Source organism: Triticum dicoccoides, chromosome 6A (assembly GCF_002162155.2).
Source record: "Triticum dicoccoides isolate Atlit2015 ecotype Zavitan chromosome 6A, WEW_v2.0, whole genome shotgun sequence".
Lineage (NCBI taxonomy): Eukaryota > Viridiplantae > Streptophyta > Magnoliopsida > Poales > Poaceae > Triticum > Triticum dicoccoides.
In genome coordinates this window covers 612,005,369-612,019,081 of record NC_041390.1, presented here as the reverse complement: position 1 = coordinate 612,019,081, position 13,713 = coordinate 612,005,369, and the positions used below count along the sequence as shown (strand labels likewise).

General features: G+C 49.6%; 2 protein-coding genes across 3 annotated transcripts; one reads left to right on the top strand and one right to left on the bottom strand.

Moving 5' to 3' along the window:
* The first annotated feature begins 4,398 nt into the window (after positions 1-4,398).
* On the top strand, positions 4,399-9,621 carry LOC119318455 (phosphate transporter PHO1-2-like). 2 transcript variants are annotated; one of them, XM_037593015.1, is made up of 15 exons: positions 4,572-4,841; positions 4,926-4,979; positions 5,067-5,346; positions 5,577-5,946; positions 6,095-6,143; positions 6,985-7,059; positions 7,156-7,285; positions 7,376-7,496; positions 7,636-7,879; positions 7,984-8,088; positions 8,180-8,224; positions 8,311-8,463; positions 8,552-8,830; positions 8,918-9,054; positions 9,142-9,606. In XM_037593015.1, the coding sequence occupies exons 1-15, from the start codon at positions 4,572-4,574 to the stop codon at positions 9,227-9,229; spliced, it is 2,400 nt and encodes a 799-aa protein (XP_037448912.1). In that variant the 3' UTR covers positions 9,230-9,606. The 2 variants fall into 2 exon arrangements, with proteins under 2 accessions (XP_037448911.1, XP_037448912.1); XM_037593014.1 differs by having other exon boundaries at positions 4,399-4,841; positions 8,552-9,054; positions 9,142-9,621.
* A 94-nt stretch (positions 9,622-9,715) lies between these two features.
* LOC119318454 (KIN14B-interacting protein At4g14310-like) lies at positions 9,716-13,440 on the bottom strand. Its single transcript, XM_037593013.1, has 3 exons — positions 11,404-13,440; positions 10,679-11,301; positions 9,716-10,404 (listed from the first exon to the last, which is right to left on the bottom strand). The coding sequence occupies exons 1-3, from the start codon at positions 13,423-13,425 to the stop codon at positions 9,870-9,872; spliced, it is 3,180 nt and encodes a 1,059-aa protein (XP_037448910.1). The 5' UTR covers positions 13,426-13,440; the 3' UTR covers positions 9,716-9,869.
* Between the last annotated feature and the right edge of the window lie 273 nt (positions 13,441-13,713).

The following is a 13,713-nucleotide window of genomic DNA, read 5'->3' as shown; positions in this document are numbered from 1 at the left end:
TGTATCTTTAGGACTGATCCGAACGCCGTGGTAATTTTGGAACCGGGGGGAATATATGCAAGATCTCGTGGCCAGCCCAGCGCGCGGCAGGCAGCAACCAGCTGCATGCGCCGGTGACAACGACGCACACCCGTACCCGCGACGAGAACAAACTGCCATAGTAGTGAACCAGCGCGCGTGGCGTACGTGCGCATGCTTTTCCGTGACCGTGCCGTCGCGGACTTGACGCTTTTTTTTTCACCCTCGCCGGCGTCATGTCGCACCGAACGAGCGGACGAACTCGCCGTGGGTGACCGGCCGTCGGTCGCCCGATCGAGTCAAGCAGATTCGAAGCTCTGTACTTTTTATTCACCTTGCAGATTCTTTGTTTTTTTTTCTTTGACGGTGCAGATTCGGAGCTTCATTCGCAAAAAAAGAGAACCCCATGGGACATGTGGTTAGCAAAATCAAAATTCATACAAAATTCATATAATGAGAAGAAAAGATTCGGAGCTTGGAAAGAGACTGTTCATGGAAAATCGATGGCATGCATGCATGCGCACACATGTTTTTTTTTAATATAGTACAGACGCAAGCGCTCATATATACTCATCCTTATGAACGCACACACGCACACCCCATCCCTATGAGCATAACCGAGAGACTAAGCCGGCATGTCATCCTAAGATTTTACGAAGTCATTGTATGCATCTCGTAGTCGATGAGAACGTCTCCTCCTACTAAACGCACATCGCCGAAAATCTTGAAATAAATTCTGAATACCAGAACTTAAACCCTGATGAGCTGGAGATACCACTATCCTCCTAATCATCCAATCACAGTTTGGTTCGCACGTGCACATGCGTGCTGAGCAGCGGGTTGGCCGTCTCGTTGTGAGTCTGCGTGTGCATATGTCACAGAGAAACCGGGACGGGGCATGTACATCACATGATCTGGTTTTGAGGTTGCTTAGCTTAGGGCACGAACAATGTGCTGATTCCTGTCTTTTCGACACGTACGGTGCGGTCTGGTTGCATACGTCACAGAGGAACGTACGCAGGAATGCACGTGGTACTCAAGTTTCGAGCATAGGTTGACATATGAACATGCGCCGAGTCTCGAGAGAAATGGCACACACGCACTGTGCCCGCATGCAGGCAGTGGCAGCGCGTGCATGCATGCATGAGGATTTTACTTTTAGAACAACCAGGGGTCAAAACGAAAAGAGTATCGAATAGTCCGAAATGTTGCGTCGTAGTACTATTTGGCGTAGTAAGTTTGTGTTACGTACGCACACACGAACAGTTTGTTGTGCCGGTGAACAGCGGGTCGTCTCCTGTTTTTTGACACGCTACGGTCTAGGACGTTTGGAGGTTACTTAATTAGGGAATGAACGACCGACGTCGTCGTACGTGCCGAGTCTCGAAACGTGGCACACACTACTGGTCACTGCATGCCCGCTGTCGTTGTGGCGGAGCTTGACCGTGCACCTGGATTTTGGAACGAGTCCAAGGAGTCCGAAAGATCGAGTGAAATATTTCAACGATCTAGGTGCATAGGGCCTACCCTGCCGCTGAAAACGCTCCTCCTTCCCAGCCACTGCACTCTACACGCGCACGCAGGGTCAACAAAATAAAACAAAAAATGTTGGCTCGTGCAATGCACATTCTTCTTTGCATCCACTGTGGGCCCACCGGCCAGAATTTTTTTAAAATTTTTATAGAGGTTTTTTTACCGGTGTGCCGTCCCTACCGAACTCCCCTTCGCATCCCGCGATATATCGATCGATGTGGCTCAAATCCGAGCGTGCCGAGTCTCAAGGCATGGCACATATACACTGCGCGGTGTAGCGAGCTTGACCATGCAGCATTTTAGAAGGGGTCAAAAGAGCCTACATTTTTCAAAGATCTACTAGGTGGACACGACCGACTCTGGCCCTAATAAAGCTCTGTCACCGCACATGTGCAGAGCTTAGAAAGCAAGGGCCGCAAGCAGAGAACTTTTTTTTTGCCAAAAGAGAACATTTTTTTGTGTAGATTGACCATGCAGGAGTTTAGAAGGAGTCAAAAGCACTACTCAACGGAGTCAAAAGTAGTACTCGAAAGAGCCTGCAAAACACCCTGGCCCCAACAAATCTTTAACATTTTGCACAAAAAAAAGTCCTTAAAAACTACTCAAGGCCAGATGAGTTAAATTCATATCCAGATTTCAAATTTCGTGAAAATCACAATTCATCATTGGAGTGTCGCCAAAAAAAAAAAAAAACAAGTGTAAACAAGAAAACTGTGCCAGACTCCTCACTTTCGTTATTTTAGCCTACACCGCAAATCAAATGTTTTCCCACAAAGCAGCGCGGCAGTCAGGTCGGTGACGTTCATGTCAGTGCCAATAGCAAATTTAAACAAATTTACAGATAGTTATTCTCGGTCAATGTCGATGGCTGTCCGATGAAGATTTCCCTCAACTTTTTTGCACAGAGCACACATGCCATTGCTTGGATCAGACAAATGTGCCGTTAACATTAACTTTAAGATAACTCTTTCTCTATGGCTTAGGACGGTTTTTTTTATTTAATTTTATTTATTCATGGTCGTTTTGCATCTTGTTGTCTTTCTGTTATATATGGACTAGTACCATTTTCCTTTGTAATTATCGAATAAGACAAGCTGTTTTGCCGCCTTAAGAAAAAAGAACTGGCCAATGCCTTGACTTGAGCCGTGTCCATCACATGTAGTTTCTCCTCTCTCTCTTTTGAGATCGTGTAGTTTTTCCTTACCTTCAGGTGCTTCAAGTGGCTAGACAGGGTCTACATTTTTACCATATATAGGTATAGTAATATATACACCAGTTTTGACCGATACGCCCTTGTCAGCACGTGTGCCACGTGGGCGTGCACCCGGTGCAGGGCGAAAAGCTAGGCACGTCCCACTTGTGCATGCATGCAGAGCCAGGTGCGGAGGCTGTCGCCGGCGCGTCACGGCCGCGTCGGATTCCCGCCGCGCGCAGCCGCTCGCCACCACCCGCTGCCGCGCCGGCACCACCACCATGCATATGCAGCTAGCGTGCGTGCGTGAGGGCGTGCTTGCTTGGTCGCTCGCTCGCACACGTACGTACAACTAATGGGATCTCCCTCCAACTTGCGATTAGCCGATCCCGCTTTCTCTGCCGCCCAATCCACCCACGAAATGTGTAAAGCACACCACACTCATCGACACATCCACACATAACGTGCGCCATTGCACCAAATTAGGCCTCTCTGATTAGTTAAAAGCGTGTTCAGTTACGCACCGCATTAAGTAATTGCGTTCATCTAGAAGTAGAAGAAACCAGGTTACCCTCATAATTTGGGTGCTCCGGCCATTGAACCCCTAGGCCCTAGCTAGCTAGTAATGACGAGGTCAAGCCGGCTCCGGTAGAGGAGCGAATGCAACAACGTGTTGGTACTCGTTCCGATGGCGGTAGTGATCCTTCGGTAATGCAGCTGTGCAGGGTCCTTGTATTTTTGCTATGTTTAGGATGCTTTAAGCTCTATAATAGACCTTGGTCTTATTCGCAAAAATAATAATTAATCCAGGTTTTCAAGAACGAATTTGCTAGCTACGTACCAATTGATGAACCGCGATGATAATCTTGACAATAACGATGCATGTTACATGGAAGTGACACGACTCTGTATCATTGCGATGCACACAACCATATCGACACGACACGGGGCTGGCGCCGATCATATACACCGTATGGGTGTAATAAACGTGTGATCTAGCTTGCTAGCTGTAATCAGTTTGTTCCCGTTTTCAGGCAGGCCGGATAAGTGGCAGGGTACGTGAGCGGGTAGCTCAAGCAAGCGTGTTGCTTAGCTCCCCTGTCTTTTCGCCCAAAAGATGGGGGCAGGGCACCAAGCTAAGCTAAGCTCGAGAAGAAAATTAACAGAAGGAACAAACTAAAGCGGGCAACGTAGGTGCGTGCCCCCTTTAATTCTCCCATCTTCTTCCTCTTCTTCCACCCCTGGCCACCCTTTCCTTCCTCCCTTTGCTTTTCTTCCTGAGTGACGCATGCAAATTGCAACCAGTTACAGATCGAGCAGCGGCAACACATACTCAAAACATATATGATATATCTTGCACTGCATTGTGTCTGTCCACTACGAATTCCGTCGACTTTCTCGGCGCTGCTTTACGATTAGTTCCGCCTTTTAATTCGTCCGGCCTAATGCTTTTTCAGCATCTTCCTTCCTTTTCCGCGGCACTAGCGGTGGATCGCAGCCCTCATCGCGAGCACTAGTGCCTCCCAATTTGGTGCTTAATCGTGAGCACTGTCCACACATTCGTTAGTGGGAAGAGAGACGGAGAAAGAGTATCCATCCCTCCATCGTAGCTTCTCCGATCGTGTGTGTCCCTCGGTCTATATAACCACGATTGCTTGTGCCATCACTCCTGCCTGTCCCTGTCCCCCTCCGGCCTCCCTCCTCCTCTTGTCCTCCGCATGTAAGCTCGATCGGCTCGGACAAGAAGCAACCCGCTTCAACCCCCGACCATCGATCGGCCTCGTCATAGTGGAGTGCTGGAGTACGTGGTATATAGGAGGCGGAGGACATGGTGAAGTTCTCGCGGGAGTACGATGCCAGCATCATCCCCGAGTGGAAGCCCGCCTTCGTCGACTACAGGGACCTCAAGAAGCTCATCAAGAGGATCAAGGTCGAACGGCGCGACGCCGACGACAGCAGCAGCGCAGGAGACTCCTCGCCGGAGACTGCCGCCCTCGCCGCCGGCGTCGAGAGCGCCGGCTATGGCGCTGGCTTCTCCGTGCTCGACCCCGTCCGCGCCCTCGCCGCCCGGTTCGCGCCCAGGGTGCAGGCCTCCATGGTGCGTGCTTGCGCGCGTCAGGCGATACGAGTTGATCTGGCTACGTGCGTGCAGGGTACTGATGATGTGCATTTTGGCATGCAGGATGACGAGGAGAGCGGGGATTCCGGCGAGCTCGTGCGATCCACGGACAAGCATGTAAGCTGATGCATGCATGCATGCATTTCGTGGATGCATCTGCAACTGAATCATTCATGTACTAACTGACGTGTTTGACGTGTGCAGGAGCGGGAGTTTCTGGAGAAGGCGGACGAGGAGCTGGAGAAGGTGAGCACCTTCTACGCGGCGCAGGAGGCGGAGCTGCTCGGCCGCGGCGAGGCGCTCATCGACCAGCTCCGCATCCTCGCCGACGTCAAGCGCATCCTGGCCGACCACGCCGCCACCCGCCGCGCCCGGGGCTCTGGCCGCGGCCGCTCGGTACCGGCGGTGGCGCCGCCCTCGCCGGCGCTCAGCAACTCCGGCCGCTACCTCCTCTCGGGCCTCGCCACGCCGCAGTCCATGTCAGGTAGGTGTCCATAGTCCAGACTACCGGTGCGCGCACACGCACGTCCGTTGGTGTCGACGTACGACACCCAACCAACCCGCGTCACGTCCCAGCACATGAACCCCACTACCGGCCTCTCGATCATGCATCCTTTACGCGTGTGCATGGCAATATGGCACGTGAGCACCATCTCGATCGATCGATCGACCGGAGGAGGAGTCTCTGACACTGACACGCATGGCACGGTGCAGATGGGAGCGTGGAGCAGCAGCAGGCGCAGATGACGGAGGGCGCGGCGGTGGCGGACGAGGTGATGGCGGCGCTGGAGCGCAACGGCGTCAGCTTCGTGGGGCTGCCGGGGAAGAAGGACGCCAAGAAGGAGGGCAGCGGCAGGGGCGGGAGGCTGCAGCTGCCGTCGACGGTGCGCATCGACATACCGGCGAGCAACCCGGGGCGGGCGGCGCTCAAGGTGTGGGAGGAGCTGGTGAACGTGCTGCGCAAGGACGGCGCCGACCCCGCCGCCGCCTTCGTCCACCGCAAGAAGGTGCAGCACGCCGAGAAGAACATCCGCGACGCCTTCATGGCGCTCTACCGCGGCCTCGAGCTGCTCAAGAAGTTCAGGTGCACACTCCGGCCGCCATCGCCATGCGCCATGCACGACTCATTCAGTTGATTAAAATTGCCTTTGCTTTCGCCGTGAGAATTGTGACATCTCTGACGGATTTGTTGTGCTTTTTCTGTTGCATGGATGATGGATGGATGGGTGCAGTTCTCTGAATGTAAAGGCCTTCACCAAGATTCTCAAGAAATTCGTCAAGGTACGTGCGTCATAATTAACATACTCTGCCCACTAGCAGCATATATAAATGCACACGTACTTTGCAAAATGGATGGACGGGAACAGTGTAGAGTGTTTTAAACAACATGATTAAGGAGGTTCTAGTACTTGATTAACACTTCTTTTAGGGGAGAATATACTCTTCATCAGCTATAATCAAGACATGGCTAGTGAGTGACCACTTTGTAGTATCTTTAGGGTCGTCCTAGTGACTTACTGAATTGACATACTACTGCGATTTGCACTAGCCTAGCTCTGAAAAAAACAATGCTAGCAATAGAACTGACATGCATAGCTGAACTGATGCTAGCAATAGTGATTTACAGAATATGCATACTTTGGAAAATGGATGGCCAGGAACAGTCCAGAGTCCTAAACAATAGACAGAATAAAGAGAAGAGAGTATATTCTCCACTAGTAGCACCAGCTCTTTATCCAGAAAAAAGAGAGGAGAGTATTCTCAATACTTCTTTTATGGGAGTATATACTTGCTATCATATAGTAGCATCAGCTCTTTATCCAGAAAAAGAATACTGTCAACTACTCCCTCCGTCTCAAAATATAAGAACGTTTCTAACACCAGCATAGTGTCAAAAACGTTCTTATATTCTGGGACAGAGGAAGTATTATCAAATAGCACGGCTCAGCTAGTGATCTGTGTGGTTGTAATGAATGAGCAGCTGCAGATGTAGACTAGAGTGATGTGCAACGATGGTACTGCAGTAGTAGCAACAGAGACTAGCCCAGCTCTGAAAAATAAAACTTGTAACAAAACTGATCTGTAGTTTGCAGTCGGCAACTGACACAAAATGCTCTCTCAGGTGTCGGAGCAGCAGCGAGCAACGGACCTTTTCTCGCAGAAGGTGAAGAGGTCATCGTTCAGCACGTCCGACAAGGTATCATCATCTTACAAGATTCTTAGAAGAGTTTCAGACCTATAAGACACGAACAGAATGAATTGATGTGTTTACATGCCATGAAATTTCGAGCAGGTGCTTCAGCTGTCGGACGAGGTGGAGGCACTCTTCCTGAAGCACTTCGCGGGCAACGACAGGATGGTGGCGATGAAGTACCTCAACCCGCAGCAGCCCAAGAACACCCACATGATCACCTTCCTCGTAGGTAGGCACCTAGATTCAGATACCGCAATTCTACCATGTACCTACGGTGAAGAAATTCAGAATTCTAACTCTGCGGTTCTAAAATTTTCAGGGTTGTTCACGGGCACATTTGTGAGTTTGTTCATCATATACGCCATCCTGGCACATGTTTCCGGCATTTTCGCCTCAACTGGAAACACGGCCTACATGGAGGTAGTCTACCATGTCTTCAGGTAACCTCTCAGGCCAAGGTTCTGATCATAGATAAGAGCTCTGTTCTTGGCATGATTTCATTTTAGTCGATATCTTAGATTGTTAGGGATGCAGTTTTACCTTGGCCTGACAGTAGATTGTGCCTTTGCTCTTGTGCAGCATGTTCGCACTCATCAGCCTGCACTGCTTCCTCTACGGGTGCAACCTCTTCATGTGGAAGAGCACCCGGATAAACCAGAATTTCATCTTCGACTTCGCCCCCAACACCGCCCTCACGCACCGGGACGCCTTCCTCATGTCCGCCTCCATCATGTGCACCGTCGTCGCCGCCTTGGTCATCAACCTCTTCCTCAGGAATGCCGGCGCATCCTATGCCAACGCCGTGCCCGGGGGGCTCATAGTGGTAAGAAACACAAACTACATATGTTGAACCAGAAGATGACTTTCGAACTTGGGCTATGTTGCAACTGAAGTCAATTCTCAAAATTCTGAATTTACCTGTTTCAGCTGTCAGCCGGACTTTTACTCTGCCCGTTCAATGTGTTCTACCGCTCGACACGTTACTGCTTCATGCGCATCATGCGCAACATCATGTTCTCACCATTCTACAAGGTAAGGGGAGACATCTAAATATTGTTTCCAATCCGCCAAACAGCTATGAACATATAGTTGATGATAAGCCTATCTTGCCTTTGTGATCCAGGTTCTGATGGCCGATTTCTTCATGGCTGACCAATTAACTAGTCAGGTAATAATTAATAATTGCACGATTATACTACAACCGAGGAGCCTCAAAACGCAAGTTCTTACAAGCTAAACTTGTACATGTTCCAGATCCCGTTGTTAAGGCACATGGAGTTTGCAGCGTGCTACTTCATGGCAGGAAGCTTTAGGGCTAACCCATATGAGACTTGTACTACCAGCCAGCAGTACAAACACCTGGCCTATGTCATCTCTTTTCTCCCTTACTATTGGAGAGCTATGCAGGTATGAATCGACATACCAACAACAGTAAGATCTCAAGTTGTCAAAATCAGTTTCAAACTGAACTTTGTGGCCATTTTTTTCCTTGAAGTGTTTAAGAAGGTACATAGAAGAACATGACATTAATCAGCTGGCCAATGCTGGGAAGTACGTGTCGGCGATGGTGGCGGCTGCCGTCAGATTCAAGTACAATGTCACACCGACACCATTCTGGATGTGGATGGTCCTCATCTCGTCCTCAGGCGCCACCGTTTACCAGCTCTACTGGGACTTTGTCAAGGATTGGGGCTTTTTCACTCCCAAATCTAAGAACCTATGGCTCAGGGATGATCTCATCCTGAAGAACAAGTTCACCTACTACATTTCCATGGTATTTTACTTTGTCCAACTGATTTATAGTACAGCATCAATGCAGAAAATGACCAGATTTATTATCACTAATTCTTTCACTATGCAGATGCTAAATCTAGTGCTTCGGCTAGCATGGGCTCAAAGTGTGATGAAGATCCGTATTAATAAGAACGAGACTCGCCTGCTGGATTTCTCCCTTGCTTCCTTGGAGATAATCCGACGAGGACACTGGAATTTCTACAGGTATTTGAAACTAGTGTACAGCTAGAATCAATATCTTCGGTTTAATGTTTTGGTTATAACTCGGGTATATGGTTGACTGGATTGCAGGCTGGAGAACGAACACTTGAACAATGTTGGCAAGTTCAGAGCAGTGAAGACTGTCCCATTACCATTTCGTGAACTCGAAACGGATTGATGATAAGACAAGAGAAGAGTGTAACAGCGTGCTCCCAATACCAAGGGAATTTAGGTTCAGAGTTCCAGGAATGGTTGAGCTGACCCTAGTAATGCTTGCTGCTAGATTTGGTGTCGAGGTGGTAATAAAGCCTTCAGAGAGCATATCCACAAGATCACAATGTTGCTGATCTTAAGATGGAATAAGCTCAGATGGTGCATTGTATCAAGTTCGCCAGGGCACTGCTAGCTGAGGCATTCTGGTCAAGAAAGAGGGGGTAGGATCCTCATTGCCCATTGAAGATTGATGTGCATAGATCAGCAAAGATTTTAGCTTTGCTGATGATTAAGCTGTATGTCTGTGTGTGTGTGTGTGTCTAGGGATTGATGCCAAGATAATATTGCACGTGTTAATATGAACAACACAACAACTGATTTTGAACAATGGTTTGGTACACACATGTAACAATCCAGTGTTGGGGAAGAACACAAAATAACAAATGAAACAAGATACAATAGGCATAAATTAACTCAGTAAAAGCCCAGTATTATCCGATAATACAGCGAAAGCAAGATGCTTATCACGACAAATGACTACACAATCAAAGCATACGGACAGTACATTTTTTACATGTCACATGATGCACACAATAAACAGACAACTATGGCAAGTACCTCCAATGGGCTGGACGGTCTTTCGAGACCAGAAGAACCCTTGATGATGAGTAATCAAATGTAGGGCAGTACAAATCATCAGAGCCAATAACCTCTCTTGCTCCAATGGTGTTTCCACGGTCAAAGCTGTAGGTTTGTTGGACGCCTTCTTCATTGAAGGCATCAAAAGCAAACAAGCCCATACCGCATGAAGCCAAGACAACATTGGAATTACCCCACACTTGGGTTATTGAAGAGTGATGGAAGTGGGCATTGAACTCTGGTAATTCATAGGTTGCAACAAGCCTCCCCTTTTTCAGTGAATACTGCTGGATTCGTGATTTCGGCCCCCCTTTTATTTGCAGCCTGCCTTCTGTGCTACCAATAAATACTGAGTCTCCACGTGAGAACACTGAGTTTGCCGTTCCACCGTTTCTTGCCATTTTAAGACCGATGCCAGAAGGTACACGGAAGTCAAATACATTAACACTTTCTTGCGTAGTGAAAACACCATCATTTCCCTCAACCTCGGATGAACTAACTCTGCAAAAGACAGCCACATACAGGTTAATGATGAGGCTGAGCCAGATCACATAGAGCAGAATTGCCTACATCTGTTTTCAGATACTTATACCCTTTCTAGGCTTCAGCTTTATCAGTGAACAGGACAAGTATCAAATGCATATATCATACGCCCATAGTAACCAAAAAAACATCTAGCTTCACCAGAACAAGTCAACTTAATCTAGGCAGGATCTCAAATGGCAGTAATAACAGAACAGTGAGATGCAGTTAAGGCAAGATTGTTTTAAGTTACCTTTGACGAACTCCTCCGCCCACCTCAGCATCCGTGTTGTTCACATGAAGGCAGTAAACTCTTTTACCAGCAGAAGCAACAGATAATAAGGGTTGTGGGTTAAGCGAATTCACATCCCACAACCCAATTGATTCGGTCCCAGCAATAACGACCTTCCCCCTGCTACGCCATTGTAGTGGGCTGGAGTACTCCATTCCAAGTACTGGGCTGCTTGTTTCCCATTTCATCACTACATCGCCATCACGGATGTCATAAGCTGTGACCATCTTTTGCTTGCTAGCAGTAGAAAGGAGGAGAGGTCCGCATGGTCTGTACCACCATTGTGGACGTTCTATGGTTGAAATAGCAGAGCTAGATCTTGATGAACCTATATTAGGAAGAGGCCCAAGAACTGTCCTGGCTGATGGTACAGGAGCATGAGATGCCTCCTCCTCGACATGAAATGCTTGTACTTCTCTGTTGTAGTAATCCCAGCTGCAAAACCCAGGTTCCAATGCATTACCAGCTGATGCTGCGACCACATATCTACCGGAGCATCCATCTACACCTGGGGCACGAATCAACCAGCAATCACCCCAAGTATTATGTGACACCAGACTGGGAGGTTTATATTCAGACTTGAACTGTATCAGAAAAGTTCGATTGAATCAGCACTTGAAAGAAAATATTATCTGTGCACAAAACTATGGAAATAAAAAAAATATTTTAAGTAAATAATCAAGTACCTCATGGTTTGCAATATCATAATAAGAGCAGGTGCCATCTCCATGAGCAAGAAGAACAGCTTCCCCCTCTGAAACAAACCATCCACCTGTTGCAGACTTATTTCCTATCCCTGATAATTGATCAATGGAAGACTCCTCGGTTTCCTCCTGTATCGCCATTGATGACTTGTTTTCCTGCTCATCAAACTCTTCTAGGTTCTCACCACACAATTCCATTTCGACTTCATTAGTTGAACCATCTGGAATCTTTGAGCTACCTTGGCTAGACGTCTTGCCACTAGCATCTGCTGCTTCACAAATCATGTGCTTTTCCAAGTTCTTAGCTCTGCGATCCTTGAAGAAGTCACTCTCTTCGCCATCTAAAGAAGCCAGAAATTCCATGGCTATACTGTTCTCGTCATCACGGGGCTCAAGGGTACCAGGTTCCATTTTTCCATTACAGCCTTTTATCAGAGCCACGCACGACTCCTGTTGGGTAGCAGAAGTCTTACGATCCCTCGATAGTTTATGATGTGGGAAAAACCTTGCCTCCAGTTCATCAGTATTCATTCCTTTTCCAGCATTCTTCAGGTCACGTGGCTTCACAGCAGCAGATTTCTCACTTGCACCCTTCTTAGCGTGAGAGATCTCACAGTCACTGTTATCTTCAGTACCTAACTGACTCTTATTATCGACTTTGACATGAGAAATTGCCTGCTCAATTGCATTGATTTCTTTCTGGATATTTGACAATATCTGTTTTGGCTCATCCGGGTTGTTATCGTCCAGCATCTCCTTGGTCTTCTTGATATCTGTGGCAATCTTCTGAACCCTCCCTTCCAGCGCAGCCAGCTTCTCATGCAGCTTGCTTGGGTACTTGTTCACACTGCACAAAGCTTTCACCGATTTTCCCTCGCCACTTGTTGCTGCTTTCTCAAAAACTCTAATCTTGTCAGCCAATTTCCCCTTCTCTCCCTGCTTATTACACTCCTCGGGCTTCTTTTGATGCTCTCTCACTCCCGAACAAACATCATCCGAGTCTACCACGTGCACGGTAAACACAGGAATAACAGCACTGCTACCTCCATCACAATCGCTCTGGGTAGCGGAAAATGCTTTGGCAGAAACCTCCCCTGAACCAGCAAGACCAGCAACAACATTCCTGGAACTGATCTCATCCACCACTTTCAGGTCATGCCCCTCCTCTTGCTTCCTACTAATTTCATCGCCTAGCTTTGCCCTCGCATCGAAGATGCCCTGTCTTTTCCCATTCCCCTCATCACTCTGCTTCTTCACATTGGAGTCAAATGCTCCGCTGCTCTCTCTGAACACATCACATTGCTTCACCGCATTCACATCCAAGCTCACTTTTTTCCCACTGACCTGCTTTGGCTTTGCATCAAGGCTCTCTCTGCTCCTGCCAACGCCATCGGCCTGCTTGGCCTTGGCATCCAAGATCTCTCTTTTCCTGCTGATCTCTTCCGCCGCCTTCGCCCTCCGCCCCCTCGAATCGAACCCTAGGCTCCTGGAGCCGATCTCATGAGCGGCAGCATCTGAAGCCCGGGCAGCGCCGCTGCCTGTGCCTCCCCTGGCGGCATCTGAGGTCCTGGCGGCCGCGCTCACGGACCTCCTCCCCCTCTCGGTGGAGACGGACCTGATCCCGCCGCTGACGCTCCGCCGCAGGCCCGGCTCCGCGTCCTTCCCGAGGGAGGCCCTCCCCGCCGGCAGCGCGGCGGAGGCGCGGAGCGTGGAGACGAGCCTGGAGGAGGGCTCGACGGAGCCCCCCGGGATCCTGCTGGCCCGCGGGATCGAGGAGGTGGACCACCGCACCGCGGAGGTGGGCTGCTGCTTGGAGAGCTTCGACGCGGAGTTCTCCTTGCCCGCGGCGGCCGCGGCGGCGGCGGTGCCGGGGGTGCGGCGCGGGGCGGAGGAGGAGGAGGAGAGTGGGAACGGCCTGGGCGTGAGCGCGCGCGGGGCGGCGGTGGAGCCCGCCTTCACGCCGCTGCCGCCGCCGCCGCCGCGGTCCTTGAGGCGGGCGGCCATGCTCGGGAGGGGCTAGGGTTTGTGGATCTCTGGGGGAAGAGGGGAGGGACGGGGGTTTGATTTGGGAATGGCGGATTTGGTTTGGGATTTTAGGAGAGGGGAGGCGCGTTTCAAATTTCGAAATGCTGTGGGCGCGCCGTGTGGCTGCGGGGTGGGGCCCACGCCAGCGGGCTCGGCCGCGGGGTGGGCCCACCGTGGAAGAGGCACGCCGGGAGCTCCTCAATCGGCGTGGCCCCTGGCAATATGTTTTGTTATTTTCTTAAGAAATTTTGAAGAGAGTATACATGT